Raw genomic sequence first — 15,123 nt, 5'->3', positions numbered from 1 at the left:
TCTGAACTAAACATTATTTCATCTAAACTTTTTAACTCCCCTTTCATCTCTATCAAATTTATCTAGCTTCAAATTGTACCATTCTTCTAGTTCTTGCTTTATATATTACACGATGACCACATTCTTTACATCTAATGGCGTCATTTTTACCTAATGAAAATGAAGCAGCACATTGTGCACAATTATATTTAACACCTAATGATTTACTTGTGACTTGAGCTGATGCAGCATGTGATATTGATGTTGGAATAGCAAATCCTTCTCTAGTTGGTGATGACATTTGATTGAATAGTTAGGATAATGTGATGTTTCAAATTTAATTTTTTTTTTATTTTTTTTTTGTAGGTAATTATCATTAGATATTGAAAATTGGTAAAATTAATATAAACACACAACTAGATAAAATGATATGATATGATATCTTTGAAAGAGACTATTTCAAGACTTGGTAGGACAGTGAAACTGATAGAATCAATACGGCAGAATGTATCGAAAAATCAAAGATTGAGAAGTACCGAAATTGATGGAAAAGAAGTAACACGACGACCATCACTGATCATTTATTCAAAGTCAACTTTCATACCTGATAGAGAATTTAAAAATCAAAGATCTTCAACTAAATTATATCAAGAATTTTTGAAACCATTAAATTTAGAAAATTTGAAAAGTTTTGAAGATGAGAAAAAGGAATTTGACGTTGAAAGTTCTAGGAGAAATTGGCGTAAGAGAAAATCTACAGCTTTGAGTGATCAATTAGATATATATTTAGAAAATAGACAACTATTTCAAAATATGTTGAATTACTTGATTGAGATTACCCCGACCCATTTAAAAAATGTTAAAAATATCACCTATAATCAGCACATAATTACTCAAGAACATCAAAAGCATTCAAAAATTCAACATAATATTGATTGTTTCACAGAAATTCCTAAAATACCCAATCCTTTAACTAAAGAGGGTTTTGAATGGTACATTTATAGTTTAACCCATAAAAGATATCATTATCTTAATCTGTCAAGTTTAAAATCTGGAATTATTCCAAAAATATTATTATATACTCATAAGTTAGATTGTGAAAAATTTAAACCTTTTAGATCAACTATAACTTTTAATTATTTAATAAAATATTTTGGATTTGATAAAAATCAAAGTTTATTTGCAAGGGAATTACTATTGGTGATGAATAAAGAAGGACATTTAATAAATGAAGAAACTATTAATATTTTATTGAAAATTGTTTCAAAACAATCAAAAATTAGATCTAATTCAAATAGTTTTGCATCAGTCATAAAATATTTAAAACTAGGTCAACTGTTAGGAGTTGATATTAATCTTGATACATGGACTAGAATTTATGACACGATTGGAAATTTACATTTAAAAGAACAATATTTAGAGACTATACAAAACACAAAATTACCTATAACTAGATCATTAGTATTAAGAATATTAGATGATTTTATGAATGTCACAAAAGATACAAAAGAAGTTGAATATTTTATTGAAAATGATTTAAATTATAAAGATTGGCAAACTGATGAATTGATTAAAAATAAGATAATTTTTCATAAAGCTAAAAATGGAGATACCTCATCTTTTATAAATGATGATTATGCTCTAAAATTTTTATTACAAGGAATCATGAACGATAAATCATTAGAGCCTAAATCACCAAGGATATTCCAACATTTCTGCAAAAATTCAAATTTACATTCAACACCCAAAATATTACAAACATACACTTTATTAATTAAACAATTAATTGATGAATTTAATGATATTCACCATCTTGAAAAATTAACATTCTTAATACGAGGGTTGATTCATGATGCAACAAATGCACTAAATATCCCCACGACAGTAATACGATACAAAGAAGAAGATGAAGAAACTTTTAAAGAAACTATACCTGAAAACTACAAAATTATAGCAAGACAAACAAAAGATAGATTAATTAAATTACAAGCTTCAATTCAATATATAAATTCAAAAGTTCCTGATTCCAATTTAAAAAATCCTTGGAAACCCTTCACAACTACTGAGGCATCAGAATGGAATAAATTGAAGAATGAGAGTATGAAAAACTTGGTGTTTGATGTTGAAACAGAGCTAAATTTAAGCAAAAAAATTCAATTCAAAGATTTAAACTTGTTAATAAACAAGATTAAAACAAAATCAGCCAAATCAAGACAAAGACAAGATAATGAAATATCAAAAATTGGACTTGAAAATTATGTTAAAAAATGTATGATTGAACGAAATTTAATTGATGATATTGATGAAACTGAATAGAGATATAAATAGTAATGCCATTATCGTTACGGATGTTGTAGTTTATACGAAAAAACTTTCGAATTCTCTTGATCTCAAGCAAAATTTTTACTGATGATATAGTTACGTATGAAAGTCCGTATGTAAGGTGAGCATCTAAGACATTGTGCTTGAGCTCTTGGAACTTAATATGTTGGGTTAATGAATAAAATTTTTCGTGCAATTCACACGTTGGTATAAATATGAATAGTGAATTAACATCACGGAATTAACCCTTAATAAAAACGGATAAAAGAGCTTTGTTCCCGATATAAAGGGTCTAAGATAAAGTTTTCAGGAAAGATTGAAAAACGTTTGTGTTTCCAATATTTTTATTACTGACATCATATTAGAGTTTAATTTAACAACAGTCTTTGTTGTTTGAGGCGAATTTGAACTTGCCGTTCTTCATAAAAGAATTTTTTAAGTATTTTATATTTTCTCAAGGAATTTGAGTCTATATGAAATTAATCAGTTCACTCTTCAGTCTAACACACATTTTATCAATTTCTTTTGTAGTGGGGGCTTTCTAAAAGTTGACAGAAAGTGGGTGCGTTAATTAATAACGTGAAAACCGTTTGGAAATGTTCTTGAAAATACAAACCATTTTGTTCCATCAATCGGATTTAAATTAGTTACTTAAAAATAAATCAACAAAAAGATCGCAATTATTTTGTATTGTTTGTGTAACGTTCTGATGCATAATTTTTTAACTTGAATTGACCATTTGTGATACAATAGAAGGATAATCCTTGAATAGATAATAGATTGAAACTTTTAAGAAGTTGAAGTTCCCGATTTATCCTACTCTGAAACGTAATTTGAATTACATTCAAACATATATACGTGCGTATATATATTTATCCTAACAAGATCTTTTTATGACTATATTGGGTAATCTACCCTTAAACTTGTTTCTTCCGATAGAACCCATTGGAAGAAATGTTTATACACACAATCTTTCTTGACGCTTCTTTTTAATTGTTTACGTCTTTCGCAATAAATTTACAGCTTTGTGTTTCTGATTCAAGACTTTTTTTGTAATCAAATCCACCACTTGATGAAAATGATTGCTACATTAGTGTAAAAGATTACTTCATTCAATTAATGTATAGAATTTTAAGATAAGTGTAATTATACGATGCAAGTAATTGCAAATTGTATGAATTTTTTGATTGTTTTAAGAATGGTTAAGTTTGCTTTGAATATCTTTTTATTCTGTATTTAGTATACTTTTAACTTAAATAAATAATTTAATTGCTTCTTTACTCCTTAGACTTTGTCTCAAAATTATTCGAAATTTAAAACAAGAACTTAAAATGAAAAATTTTCAAGCTATTCAATGAGATGAAATCAAACATGTGATGATATTTTACATTACTGTATCATCTTGATACAGTAATTCATGTATTAAAAAGCAGGAACTCCGAATGATGTAAAATTTTTAAATCATTATCTTTCAAACAAAAGTTTGTGTAATAAAACTTTGTTTTGTTTACTATAGTAACTTTGTGTAAGTTTTATCTCGAGATTTTACTTTACGTTATCTTTTAAATTTTTTTTTACAAAATGAGGATTATCAAATTCTATATGGCTTATCAAACAGGATTCACTACTATATTTCCGGTGTGGATGTACTGGGTATAACATCGGTTACCATTTGCACCGAGATTACTATCTTTTATCTTGACTACTAACCTGAATAAAAACCTCATGTGTTGAATGCTACGATAATGCTACAATAAACAAAAATACTTCATTAAAAACTCCTGTTAAAGTTAGAATGAAAACCTCAACTAAAATTAGCTTTTCTTTTCGAGATTGAGTAGTCGTAGAAAATTCTAAATCAAGTTCAAAACACACTTACGAGTCTATTGAGTAGTAATTAATCTCTCGAGTTAGTTATATAATAAATTATTTTATTTTGATAAGCTTTCACCATTATTCATTTAAATTTGTAAATCAAATTAAGTTTTTAAAGGGACCTCCTCCGCCTTAATTGAAAAATGTTCAAGTTGTTGATGATTTTGAATTCTTTTGTAGTGATCTCAAGATATGGAAAGAGAAATTGAAAAGAATCTTCTCTAATAGTAAGTAGTCTAGTAGATTACTTAGATTTTGTACCACTTCTTTGAAAAGAAAGATTAATAATTTAACATGCTTCATCAAAACGGAAAGTATAATTACTTAAATAATTAATTTGTAGAAGAATATGACTTTGAAATCAGGATATTCACATCTCAAAAGAGAATGCTGTCTACTAGTGGAATAGTTGTGTAGAATTCACCAGAACAAAAACCGGTTAATAACAATAGAGTATACTTGATCATAAAATTCATAACTTTACTCTGAAAGTTCCTGACCCCTTGTGTTGATATTTAATCTCTGATTATTTTTTATAATAATATCCCTCGATGTTAAATTTCTTAATTAATTTTTGTACTTAATTAAAGTACTTCTTTTAATAGAAAGAGTAAACAAAAGATAATAATACAATAGGAATAGAATAATATGATTAAGTTAAAGATGTAAGTAATCTTAAATAATAGGTAATAAGTAGATAATTTAATCATATGTATTTATTCATGGACTATTGTAAGTATTATGCAAAAGATTTCCTTAAAATTTCACTTCTTATTTAATTATTATAAGAATTTTCATATATAATCTCTTCTTATACCACTTTCCTTTTTTATTTAATTTCTATACTGATTTGAGAAAAAGTATCATACTTAATCGAAATTCTTATTTCGTAAAGGAATTTAGTCTACTATAGCTTCTACTAGTTAATAGTATTAGTTCAAATTAATTATTTCATTTTCAATCGTTCAATTTATCACATTCCCACATATTCATCATTCTTCCTCGACAAGAAGTTGTTCATAATTTTCATAATAAACTTTTCTTTTTTTGATTCATTTAACTAGATTTAGATCTAAAGTAACTCCACATAATAAACTTAATATCGGAGATTTCAATTTATTAGCAGGGGAATTAGACTTTTTACTTAAAACGTGTGGATTAAACAATAGCACATACCAAATAGTTTAATTTAGAACTCACGAACTTTCAAGCAAAGTTGATATATCATTTTAAATCCATCATTTATATCACATCAATATTCATCTTTCCATCATAGTTGAAAGTTTTTTCAGTACCTCAATATAGATGTTTTCTTCATTGATACCATCTAATAAAAATATTCATACACAAAATCCGCTACCTAAAAATTTAAATTATCATTACATCATATTTTCATTAATACTTTTCAACTTCATAAATTTAACAAATGGATTAAGTTTAACTTATTGTTCAGAAGAAAATTTATCAAATTCAGATTCAACTTATAATCAATATAATTCAAATGGATTTTGTCATGATCATTGTAATAGTCAAGGATTCGCAGTTGCAATAGTAAGTTCTTATAATTGTTGGTGTTCAAATAATGTACCAAAATCAACTGTTGATTTAAATAAATGTTATATTGGATGTCCTGGTTACCCCGATCAAGAAAGTTGTGGTGGTGATGGGTTTTATGGTTATGTTATAATAAATAAACCAAGTGCTACAATAGATAATGATGATCAGAATGAAACAAGTAGTGAAACAAAATCATCATCTAAAACTAATACTCCAACCACCACTTCATCATCCAGTACATCAACTACCTCTCCAACAACAACATCAAAAACTTCATCAACATCATCAACTTCAACGTCCTCAACACAAACACAAACACCAACCACATTAATTACAAAAACAACTCAAGTAACACAAGTTCATCTGTCAAGTGATGTAGTAAAAGTAACTGAATATTATACTGTCACTCCAACACCTTCAACAACTTCCACATCAAGCTCAAGCTCTTCATCCTCATCTTCAACAGAAATTCAAACTACAACCAAGATAGAACCGTCAACTGTGTATTCAGTAATGACAGTTAATGGAACTCAATCAGAACAACAAGTAAGTACTATGTATATAACTCAAATTTTAAATGCTACAGGTTCATCTACATCCACAATGTCTCCATCAACAACAAATATAAATACAAATTCAGCAATATCATCATCAGTAGTTGCTGCTGGAGCATCAAACACATCTGATTCATTACAATCATTATCATCATCTACATCTTCATCTTCTGAATCAAGCGAGGGTGCAGGATCATTGGAAAATAACAACAACAATAATAACAATTCAAATAAAGATGCATTTTTTTCAGATAAAGGGAAAGTAGCAGGTACATTTACAGCAGTAGGAGTAGTAATTTTAGGTATTGTATCAGCAATATTTTATTGTTGTTGTTGTGGAGCATGTGGAAAAAGATCAAATTCAGATGATAATGATGGATATACAGATGAAGAAAATCAATATTCTGAAAATTCATCAGCAAATAATGATTATTATGGAGCATTAGGTGGTAAAAATATGTCATCAGAAAAAAATGGTTATATATTAAATGAAAAAAATCTTAATAATAACCCAAGTAATAATCCTCATCAACAAATGGCTTACGGTAGTAAACATTCAAGTTTTAGTTCATTGAAAAGAGATAATTCAAGTAAAACATTATTTTCATTATTTATGAATAATAACCACAATAATAATGATGAAAAAGATCATAATCAAAATATGGGAAGTACAGGAGGAGCAGGAATAAATAGAAATTTATCAAGAAAAAAATTAATGAGTAGAAGAAATAGTTCAAAAGATATAAACTATGGACATCATAGAAGTGGATCAGGAAGTTATGAAGGATCAGATGATGGATTAGGAGGAATAATGTTTCCAATAGATGAATTAGATAATAAATTAGATCCAGGTACAATGTTTTTAAATAATAATAATAGTAATTTTTCAAATAATTCCGTTAATGATGATATGAATTATTCAAGAAAATTAAAAATTACAAATCCTGATAATAATTAACCTAATACTTATAAATTGCATTCGTTCATTTAATTTGATAATCCATTAGTATACATACTTTCATTCATTCAATTATTCAATTAATTCATCAGTATATATTCATTCATTCATTCCATTGTTTTAACATTTAAATTTTTACGTTCATTTTGCATTCAATTTTTTTAATAAAGTCATTCATTTACATTAACATTAATAATAACCATTAACCAACCATTCATCACATCATAATAATAACGTTGCATTCAATTCAAATTTTTTATTACATTATTTCCAGTTTTATTTTGATTTTATATAGTATCTTTTAGAAATCTATATATAGTTAAACTTTTAGGTTTGATATTCCTTCAGACTAAGTCAATAAACAGTTAATATCATTGTCTTTACTTAACATAAAAACATTCATGCTCTTAATTAAACAGGGTGCCAAAAATTCAATTTTTGAGATTATTTAATTTAAGAGTATGAATTAAAATCTAACTAAGATGTAAGCTTTTACGCTATAAAAAATATTAATCAAATCAGTCGTAATCATTAAAATTATGCAATTTACTCTATTTAGGTAATTTAGATTTATTTTCATAATGAGGTTGAATTTCATAAGCGTTAGGTGAAGAATTTGATTTTAATTGTTGATTAGTCTTTTTTTCATTACCATTACTCTTTTCATCATTTTCACTTTCATCACTTGAATCAGAACTACTATCTGAACTTGAATGATTACAATGATGTTCATCATCTTTTAATAATTCATCAAATGATTTATTTGGATGAAATATACAACAAATTTTTGTTTTTTTTTTATTCATATTTTCATTATCTATTACATCTTCTTGCCATTTAACTTTTGGTTTTTTCTTCTTCTTGTGTTGTTTTTGTTGTTGATTTTGATTAAGTTTTAGTATTGGTTGAACTTGATTTGATGTTGATTGTATTTCTTCATCAGATGTTATTTCTTCTTCTTCTTCGTTGTCTTGATCTATCGAAACTTCTCTTGTTGGTCTTAATCGTAGTATATTCTGTTCTTGTACTTGTGTTCTAGAACCTGATCCATTTTGATGTGACATATCTATAGTATGATTATGTATTATAAGATTGAAGAATGGCTGAAACTTTGTTTGCTTTATAGATTTGTAATTTGATTTTATTATTGAGTTTTGTGTCTTAGTTTGGAAAGTCAAAAAATTTGAGTGTGAGATAAAATTTGTGTCGTAAAATAAATGTTATAGTTTTTGATTTTGCGCTATGTTCCATGTTTCAGGTTTCAACCTCTCTTCAGCTTAAATATTTGAACTCTGATAATCAGAGATAAACTTTTCAACTGATTAGAAAATAAGTAAAAGTCAAACTGCAAAACAGAAAGAGAATTAAGTAGATGCACATAATCATTTTAGCGGTGGTAGTGGCATTAGATATGAAGATTTGCAAGTTAGTTTTTATCAGATTTTGCAGCATAATAAAATAAAATGGAAAATCTCAAAAAATAATACTCATACATATCGTACCCAAAAATACATAGATCAACAAGTATAACAAAGGCAAATGTCAAAAAAGTCAACTTTCCTATTACTTCTATTGGTGATAGTTGGGAAAGTAGTATCAAATAACCTAGATGAGAAACATAAATTAATTTTAAATTCCGGAACTCAACAAACTTACTTGAAAGATGAAGAATCACCAGTACCAAAACCAAATAATTCAAAATGGCAAGAAATAATGGAATTTTCAAATTCAAAAAAATTAAAAGAAGATTTACCAAGTGAAAAATATTTTTTAGCAAATGTTAAACATTGTAATTTACCTGATGAATTTACAAATGAAGAAACATGTTATGATAACACTGACAAACAAGAAGATATTTTAAATAATGAAATTGAAAAGCAAAATGAAAATGAAGATGAACATAAACATGATACGGAATATGATAAAACAATTAATTTTGAAGTTGCAAATATAAAAGATGATGATACAACAAACAATCCAACCGATAATTTACCTAGTGAAGATACTGTTTCACCTATAAAAAATAATAATTCACCATTTGAAGCTCAAGGTACAAGAATTGATAAAGAAAAAGATACAGAGGGTTGGGAATTAAATGCAGGAGTATTTGTAGAAAAAGCAATATCAAAAAATTCAAAATTAGAAATAAGTTCAAGTGATGATGATGATGATGGTAAAGATTCAAGTAGTGATGAAGAATTTGATTGGTGGGGTAAAAAAAAGGGAATGAGAAGAAATAAATTTTTTAAATTAAATATTGATGATCGATTAAATGGTTATTTAAACTTTTCATCAAATTCTGGTGATGTTAATTATCCATTTAATGATTCTTTAATTGTTGGAAATCCAAATTTTATTAATGGTGATGTTATTATTAATCAAATTGATTCCGAAAATTTAATTGAAAAAGATTTTAAAAATTTAAAAGAAATATCATCTGAAATTGAAGAAGCTGAAACTTCAAAAAATGGTTGTGTTGGTAAGTATAATCAAGTTTTACTGATTATATATTTGTTTCTTGTCTCGTACTTGACGTTTCTAAGTTGAAATGTGAACTGAAATTGTTGTTTCATAATTGTGTCAAAAAATATATATACCAGTCAAGGTACATTTCTAAACCTGAGTTTTCTCAAATTCCTGAAATTCTAGTTAAAACAGATCTCTAAGCTCTTTTTATGAACTTGTCGGAAATTTGCATTTGTTTCAAGACCTTCGCAGTTGATAAAAGAAAGCAGTTTAATGTTTCAAATTCGGATAATTTTTCACAGAAGTAATGATATAGGAAAGAAATGGAAACGGTTGTTGGTTATGAAACTTGAATATCCTTATTGATTTCTTTTTTTATCAAAAATTTAACACGAACAACATATTCGAGTGTGGAAAAGCATGAGGCAAGTAAAAATACATATTATTTTACCTGCCTAAACATCTTTAAAAACTTATGATATAGTTGAAAGAAGGTTAATTAGCGATAACATATAAAAGTTCATGATTGTTTCTTAAAATCTTATGTTTAATGTCTCCAGTAACTTTCAATCTGTTTTAGTACAATAAAATTAATGTAACCATTAACTTACTCTATTGCTTTGTGATTTCAAAACTTCGTATATTATTTTGTTCTCCATCTTTTGTTCTTCTACACACCTTGTCCAATTTGATATATATACACCCCATCTACCATATAATCCTACAATAAGTAAAAGAAATGAAATCTTAGATTGATTAATTTCACTATTTTGTCAAGCTTTATTTATAGAATTATGACAAATATTATATAAGTCTATCAAATTCTTGTTCTTATTCTTTTCTTCCCTTTTCTTACTTATATGTTTCCTTCGTTATGTATTTGTAAATTGGTATTTAAATGTATATTGATTTTTTTCTTGGTGATATATCTTGAATTGTGGATTGAGATCTCTTGAGAAATGCTTATATTTTCCAAGTATAATTATCGAAATTGAATTCTAGTGATCAGACTAAAATAATAGAATATATTGATGCTTGACAAGTATAAGAAAGGTTCTATCAATCAATTGATTGATGTTATAACTTGAAAACTATATTTATATAAAATTAGAGTTGAAAAGTGATAAAGCGTATTGCACTACTTACGTCATAGATGTCAAAATAAAAATTATAATAATGTGTTTCAGAAAGTTTTTATACAAGCTCATATGATTAAAGATTCAATTTAAGTCAAGGTTGAAATGCAAGTTGATGCAATGATCGGGACCAAAAGGATGGATAATTCAAAGTATTCTTTATTCTCATGTTTTTTCGTTTATATTTATTGTCTTAAATACTTTTTTGCCTAACCATAACTGGCTTCGTAAATAAATAAATTAATTATGGTAAGAGACAATCTTTAAAATCTTGCATATTGTTAAACTTCTTACTTTAAGACGAACAATAGTGCGGAGTAATCAATTTAATTATAATAGAAATTACGAATTATCATAATATTAAACATGAAACTTCTCTTGATTTAGTTGTTCAAAACGAATATTTGCTATAATCTTGCCAATTTCAAAAGCGAACCAAAGATGATTTTGGAGCACTATTACTTTTTTTTCTTAACACTATTCTATTTTAAATGATGTAATTATCAAATTTGGATCAATAATTGAATGAATTATAATAATAGAATAGTAATAAAGTTTATATAAGATTATTCTCCACGATTAACTAATTCAAGCAAAAACTGAAAAATCAATCTTAAAGTTCATCGATCGTAAATGCAATCTCTGATCATCAATATTGAGGGTATTACTATGTTTTGTTTTCCTCTTTCTAGATTGTGAGGCTATGATCTTAATTTAACCGAAAAAAAAATATACAACGTGATGATACAAAATTTATCCGATAAAATTAATTTAGTCTAAACAAAAAAATTTAGTACAAGTTGGTAGCCACACCGCGAACCAAGAAAAAAAAAACTTTTTTTTTTCACACCAAAATACACGCCCTACCACTTTTAAATTTAAGTATTTGCCAAGAATACTTATCAGTAGAAACTACTACTACTACTACTACAAGAAAAAAGTATAATCTTTTTAAAGTCATTGAGCTAGCACTAACTTAAACTAAGTCGGTGGTCTATCTCACCCATTCGACCAATGGTTGACTCGTTCTCTTGCGCTAGACCATGAAACTGGCTTCATTCTTCCTTTATTTTCCTTTATAACTTATTTACTAAATTAAGTCTTCTATATAATTCACAACTTGAATACTTAAAAAATTTATTCGTAATTCTCATCTAAAATTTTTTAATCTTAATTCAAGGCTATACTAGTTGACGTTGTACTTACTCAAATTGTTATTTATCTGATGAAAATTGAGTTGAAACTTCGATCCATTCTGCTGATTCAATTGTTCAAGTCAATACTCTACTGTCTCGTTTGATCAGCTCACAGTTCCTCCAAAGGAATAAAACCCATACTACAAGTAATGTAACTAACTCAAACCCAATGATACTTTAAACTATTTAAACTTAAAATTTATTAAGGTAAGGTGATTTTATTATTACTTAAGTACTCTAGTCCTATTGTATTGTAAGATAATATTGTTTTGGTTAGTGTGTGTGTATAATCTATTTATTTTTCTTGGCCCTGGTTCCTGTATATAAAACATAGTCAATCAAAGTATAAAAATTAAATTAAATTTCCCTTTTTTTTATTTTTGTTTCTTTATAAATTTTTTTTTAATTTTGTCTCTCTCTAACTTATTATCTATCTTATCAATCAAAACCAATATATCAATCATCAACAAATCTACAACTACAAAGTAAACTACTTATCTAAAGATACACTAAATCAAAGGAACATACTAAAATTAGAAGAGTCAAAAATGAATTATAATATACATCCAGTTTCATATTTAAATGCGAACCAATATAATCAACATAATAATGGTAATAATCAACAATCATCACAACAACAGCAACAACAATCATTACATCCACATCGTCAACAACAACATACATCATTAGCTGCACAACAAAGAGGTCAAGGAGGACAATCTCATACTAGTAGTGTAATTAAAAAATCACCATCAGCTGATTTAGAAATTGATAATGTTACTTCACCATCTTCAATAACTTCATCACATTCTCCAAGAACTAATAATGTTAATGGATCACCTCATTCTTCTTTTACTTCACATTCATTAGCTAATTCCCCAATTGATACAACTAAGAATAAATTACCACCTTCGATAACTCAAGTTGAAAATGTAAATGAATCAAATAATAATACAAATACTGCCACTCAATCACATCAACAACATCAGCAAAAACAACCTCAATTAAGTGTTCCACCAGCTGTTTCACAACAACCAACCCAATTACATCCAAGTTTAAACCATATTTACAATAATCATTCATATTATCAACCACAAGCTCCAATTTCAAAATATCAGCAACAACCAACTGCCTATCAAGAATTAACAAATGATCATTTCCATCAAAGTTATTTAGGATCTACTGGTGTTCATTTACCAGGTCATTTACAACAACTGATACAACATCAACACCAACAACAGCAGCAACAAGATCCTTCTTCATCAGCTTTAAATGCTTATTCCAATCAAAAACCAGCTAAAAAAACATATAAAAAGATTAGAGAAGAAGATTTAAGAGGTCCTTTCAAATGTTTATGGGGTGATTGTAATATAATTTTTGATACTCCAGAAATTTTATATGATCATTTATGTGATGATCATGTTGGTAGAAAATCTTCAAATAATTTAAGTTTAACTTGTTATTGGGAAAAATGTGGTACAACTACTGTTAAAAGAGATCATATTACATCTCATTTAAGAGTTCATGTTCCTTTAAAACCTTTCCATTGTGATATATGTCCAAAATCTTTTAAAAGACCTCAAGATTTGAAAAAACATTCTAAAATTCATGCAGATGATAACCCTAAAAAATTAAAGAAAGCTCAAAAGCAATTATTAAAACAACAACAAAAAGAAGCAAAACAAAGACAAAAATTAACTAAAAATCATAGTGAATTATCTTATTATAACGGTATTGAAAATGAATCAAGAAAAAGAGGTTTAGATCATAATTCTCATAATGCTTATGTTGTTAATAGTATATTGAATGATTTTAATTTCCAACCAATGTCTCATGCTAATGGTTATCAACAACAACAACACCAAGCTATACAATCTGATGCTAAAAGAATGAAACCAAACTCTGAATATAATATGGATATGTTCAATAGATTGAATCATTTAGATGATCAATTACACCATCATCAACCACAACAAACACAACAACCACTTCATTATCATCCAACATATACAAATTCAGCTAATAATTCTAATATATATGAAGCTGAAAAATTCTTTAATTCTTTATCAAATTCAATTGATATGCAATATCAAAACTTATCTTCACAATATCATCATCAACATCAACATCAACATCAAACTCAACAACCAACAGCACCACAACAACAACAACAACATTCATCTACATCGAATTCAACTTCATCATCATTATATCCATCATTACCTACATTATCAAATACTACTGGTAGTTCAATATCAAAAGATATATTGGGTACTTCAACAACTGGTTCAACTACTACTGGTCATTCAAGTTATTTATCATCTTATCCACAAATTAATAGACCAATTGGTTATAATTTATCTTATGGTTCACAACAATCACATGCAGGTATGGAATATAACGGTGTTTCAGTATATCAAAAGACTGGTCAAAAACTAAATGAAGATGATGAAGAAGAAAATGAAGAAGAAGAAGAAGAAGAAGAAGAAGATGTTACATCAGAATCAGAATCAGAATCAGAATCAGAATTATCCTCATCAGAAGAAGAAGAAGAAGAAATTGATTTCTTATTCAATAACTTAACAATAAAAGATTCACAAATTGAAAAAGAAGAAGATATTATAATAAATGGTTATAATTTAAAAGATGTGTTAAAACATAAAGAAATGATTTCATATATTTTATTAGTATTAAAAGAAGAACAATTAAAGTTAGAAAAAAATAATAATAATACTAAAGAAATTAATGAACTTAATGATAATGATGTAAATGAAAATAAAATTGGTGGTGAATCTAAATTATATCCTACTATAACTGCTTTTTAGTTCTTTTTATATAATAAAATATATCGTGTGTTTTTATTAATTTTAAATATAAATTTTATGTGTCGTACTTAACTTTTTTAACTTGTAGCTTTTTCGTTCAATTTCATGAACATTACATTTGAAAATGTCTTTATTAAAGTATATTCAAAAACATGTCAATAAAAGATGTATCGTATATTCCCTGTAGATTGCTTATAAATCTAAATTACAGTCTATTAATCACTAAAAAATTGATACTATTTACATATTTAGTCA

General features: G+C 26.8%; 6 protein-coding genes across 6 annotated transcripts; 4 read left to right on the top strand and 2 right to left on the bottom strand. All coding sequences in view use genetic code 12, as the record gives it.

Annotated features, from left to right (window-relative positions):
* Positions 1–58: 58 nt before the first annotated feature.
* RPC10 (DNA-directed RNA polymerase core subunit) lies at positions 59–280 on the bottom strand (the record flags this gene model as incomplete). Its single annotated transcript, XM_051758023.1, has 1 exon — positions 59–280. The coding sequence occupies one exon, from the start codon at positions 278–280 to the stop codon at positions 59–61; it is 222 nt and encodes a 73-aa protein (XP_051613622.1).
* Positions 281–414: 134 nt separating this feature from the next.
* Positions 415–2,295, top strand: KGF55_003249 (uncharacterized protein; the record flags this gene model as incomplete). The annotated part of the gene is made up of 1 exon (XM_051758022.1): positions 415–2,295. The coding sequence occupies one exon, from the start codon at positions 415–417 to the stop codon at positions 2,293–2,295; it is 1,881 nt and encodes a 626-aa protein (XP_051613621.1).
* Positions 2,296–5,481: 3,186 nt separating this feature from the next.
* On the top strand, positions 5,482–7,245 carry WSC4 (Wsc4p; the record flags this gene model as incomplete). Its single annotated transcript, XM_051758021.1, has 1 exon — positions 5,482–7,245. One exon carries the CDS (start codon positions 5,482–5,484, stop codon positions 7,243–7,245), a length of 1,764 nt encoding a protein of 587 aa, XP_051613620.1.
* Positions 7,246–7,796: 551 nt separating this feature from the next.
* KGF55_003247 (type 1 protein phosphatase-activating protein YPI1) lies at positions 7,797–8,309 on the bottom strand (the record flags this gene model as incomplete). The annotated part of the gene is made up of 1 exon (XM_051758020.1): positions 7,797–8,309. One exon carries the CDS (start codon positions 8,307–8,309, stop codon positions 7,797–7,799), a length of 513 nt encoding a protein of 170 aa, XP_051613619.1.
* A 475-nt stretch (positions 8,310–8,784) lies between these two features.
* PGA19 (Pga19p) lies at positions 8,785–9,792 on the top strand (the record flags this gene model as incomplete). The annotated part of the gene is made up of 1 exon (XM_051758018.1): positions 8,785–9,792. One exon carries the CDS (start codon positions 8,785–8,787, stop codon positions 9,790–9,792), a length of 1,008 nt encoding a protein of 335 aa, XP_051613618.1.
* A 2,799-nt stretch (positions 9,793–12,591) lies between these two features.
* RIM101 (alkaline-responsive transcriptional regulator) lies at positions 12,592–14,868 on the top strand (the record flags this gene model as incomplete). The annotated part of the gene is made up of 1 exon (XM_051758017.1): positions 12,592–14,868. One exon carries the CDS (start codon positions 12,592–12,594, stop codon positions 14,866–14,868), a length of 2,277 nt encoding a protein of 758 aa, XP_051613617.1.
* Positions 14,869–15,123: the final 255 nt, after the last annotated feature.

Source organism: Candida pseudojiufengensis (assembly GCF_024610245.1).
Source record: "Candida pseudojiufengensis strain CBS 10847 chromosome Unknown scaffold1, whole genome shotgun sequence".
Classification (NCBI taxonomy): Eukaryota; Fungi; Ascomycota; class Pichiomycetes; order Serinales; family Debaryomycetaceae; genus Lodderomyces; species Lodderomyces pseudojiufengensis.
Note: the sequence above shows the minus strand (reverse complement) of the source record. Positions and strands in the feature narration are given on the sequence as shown.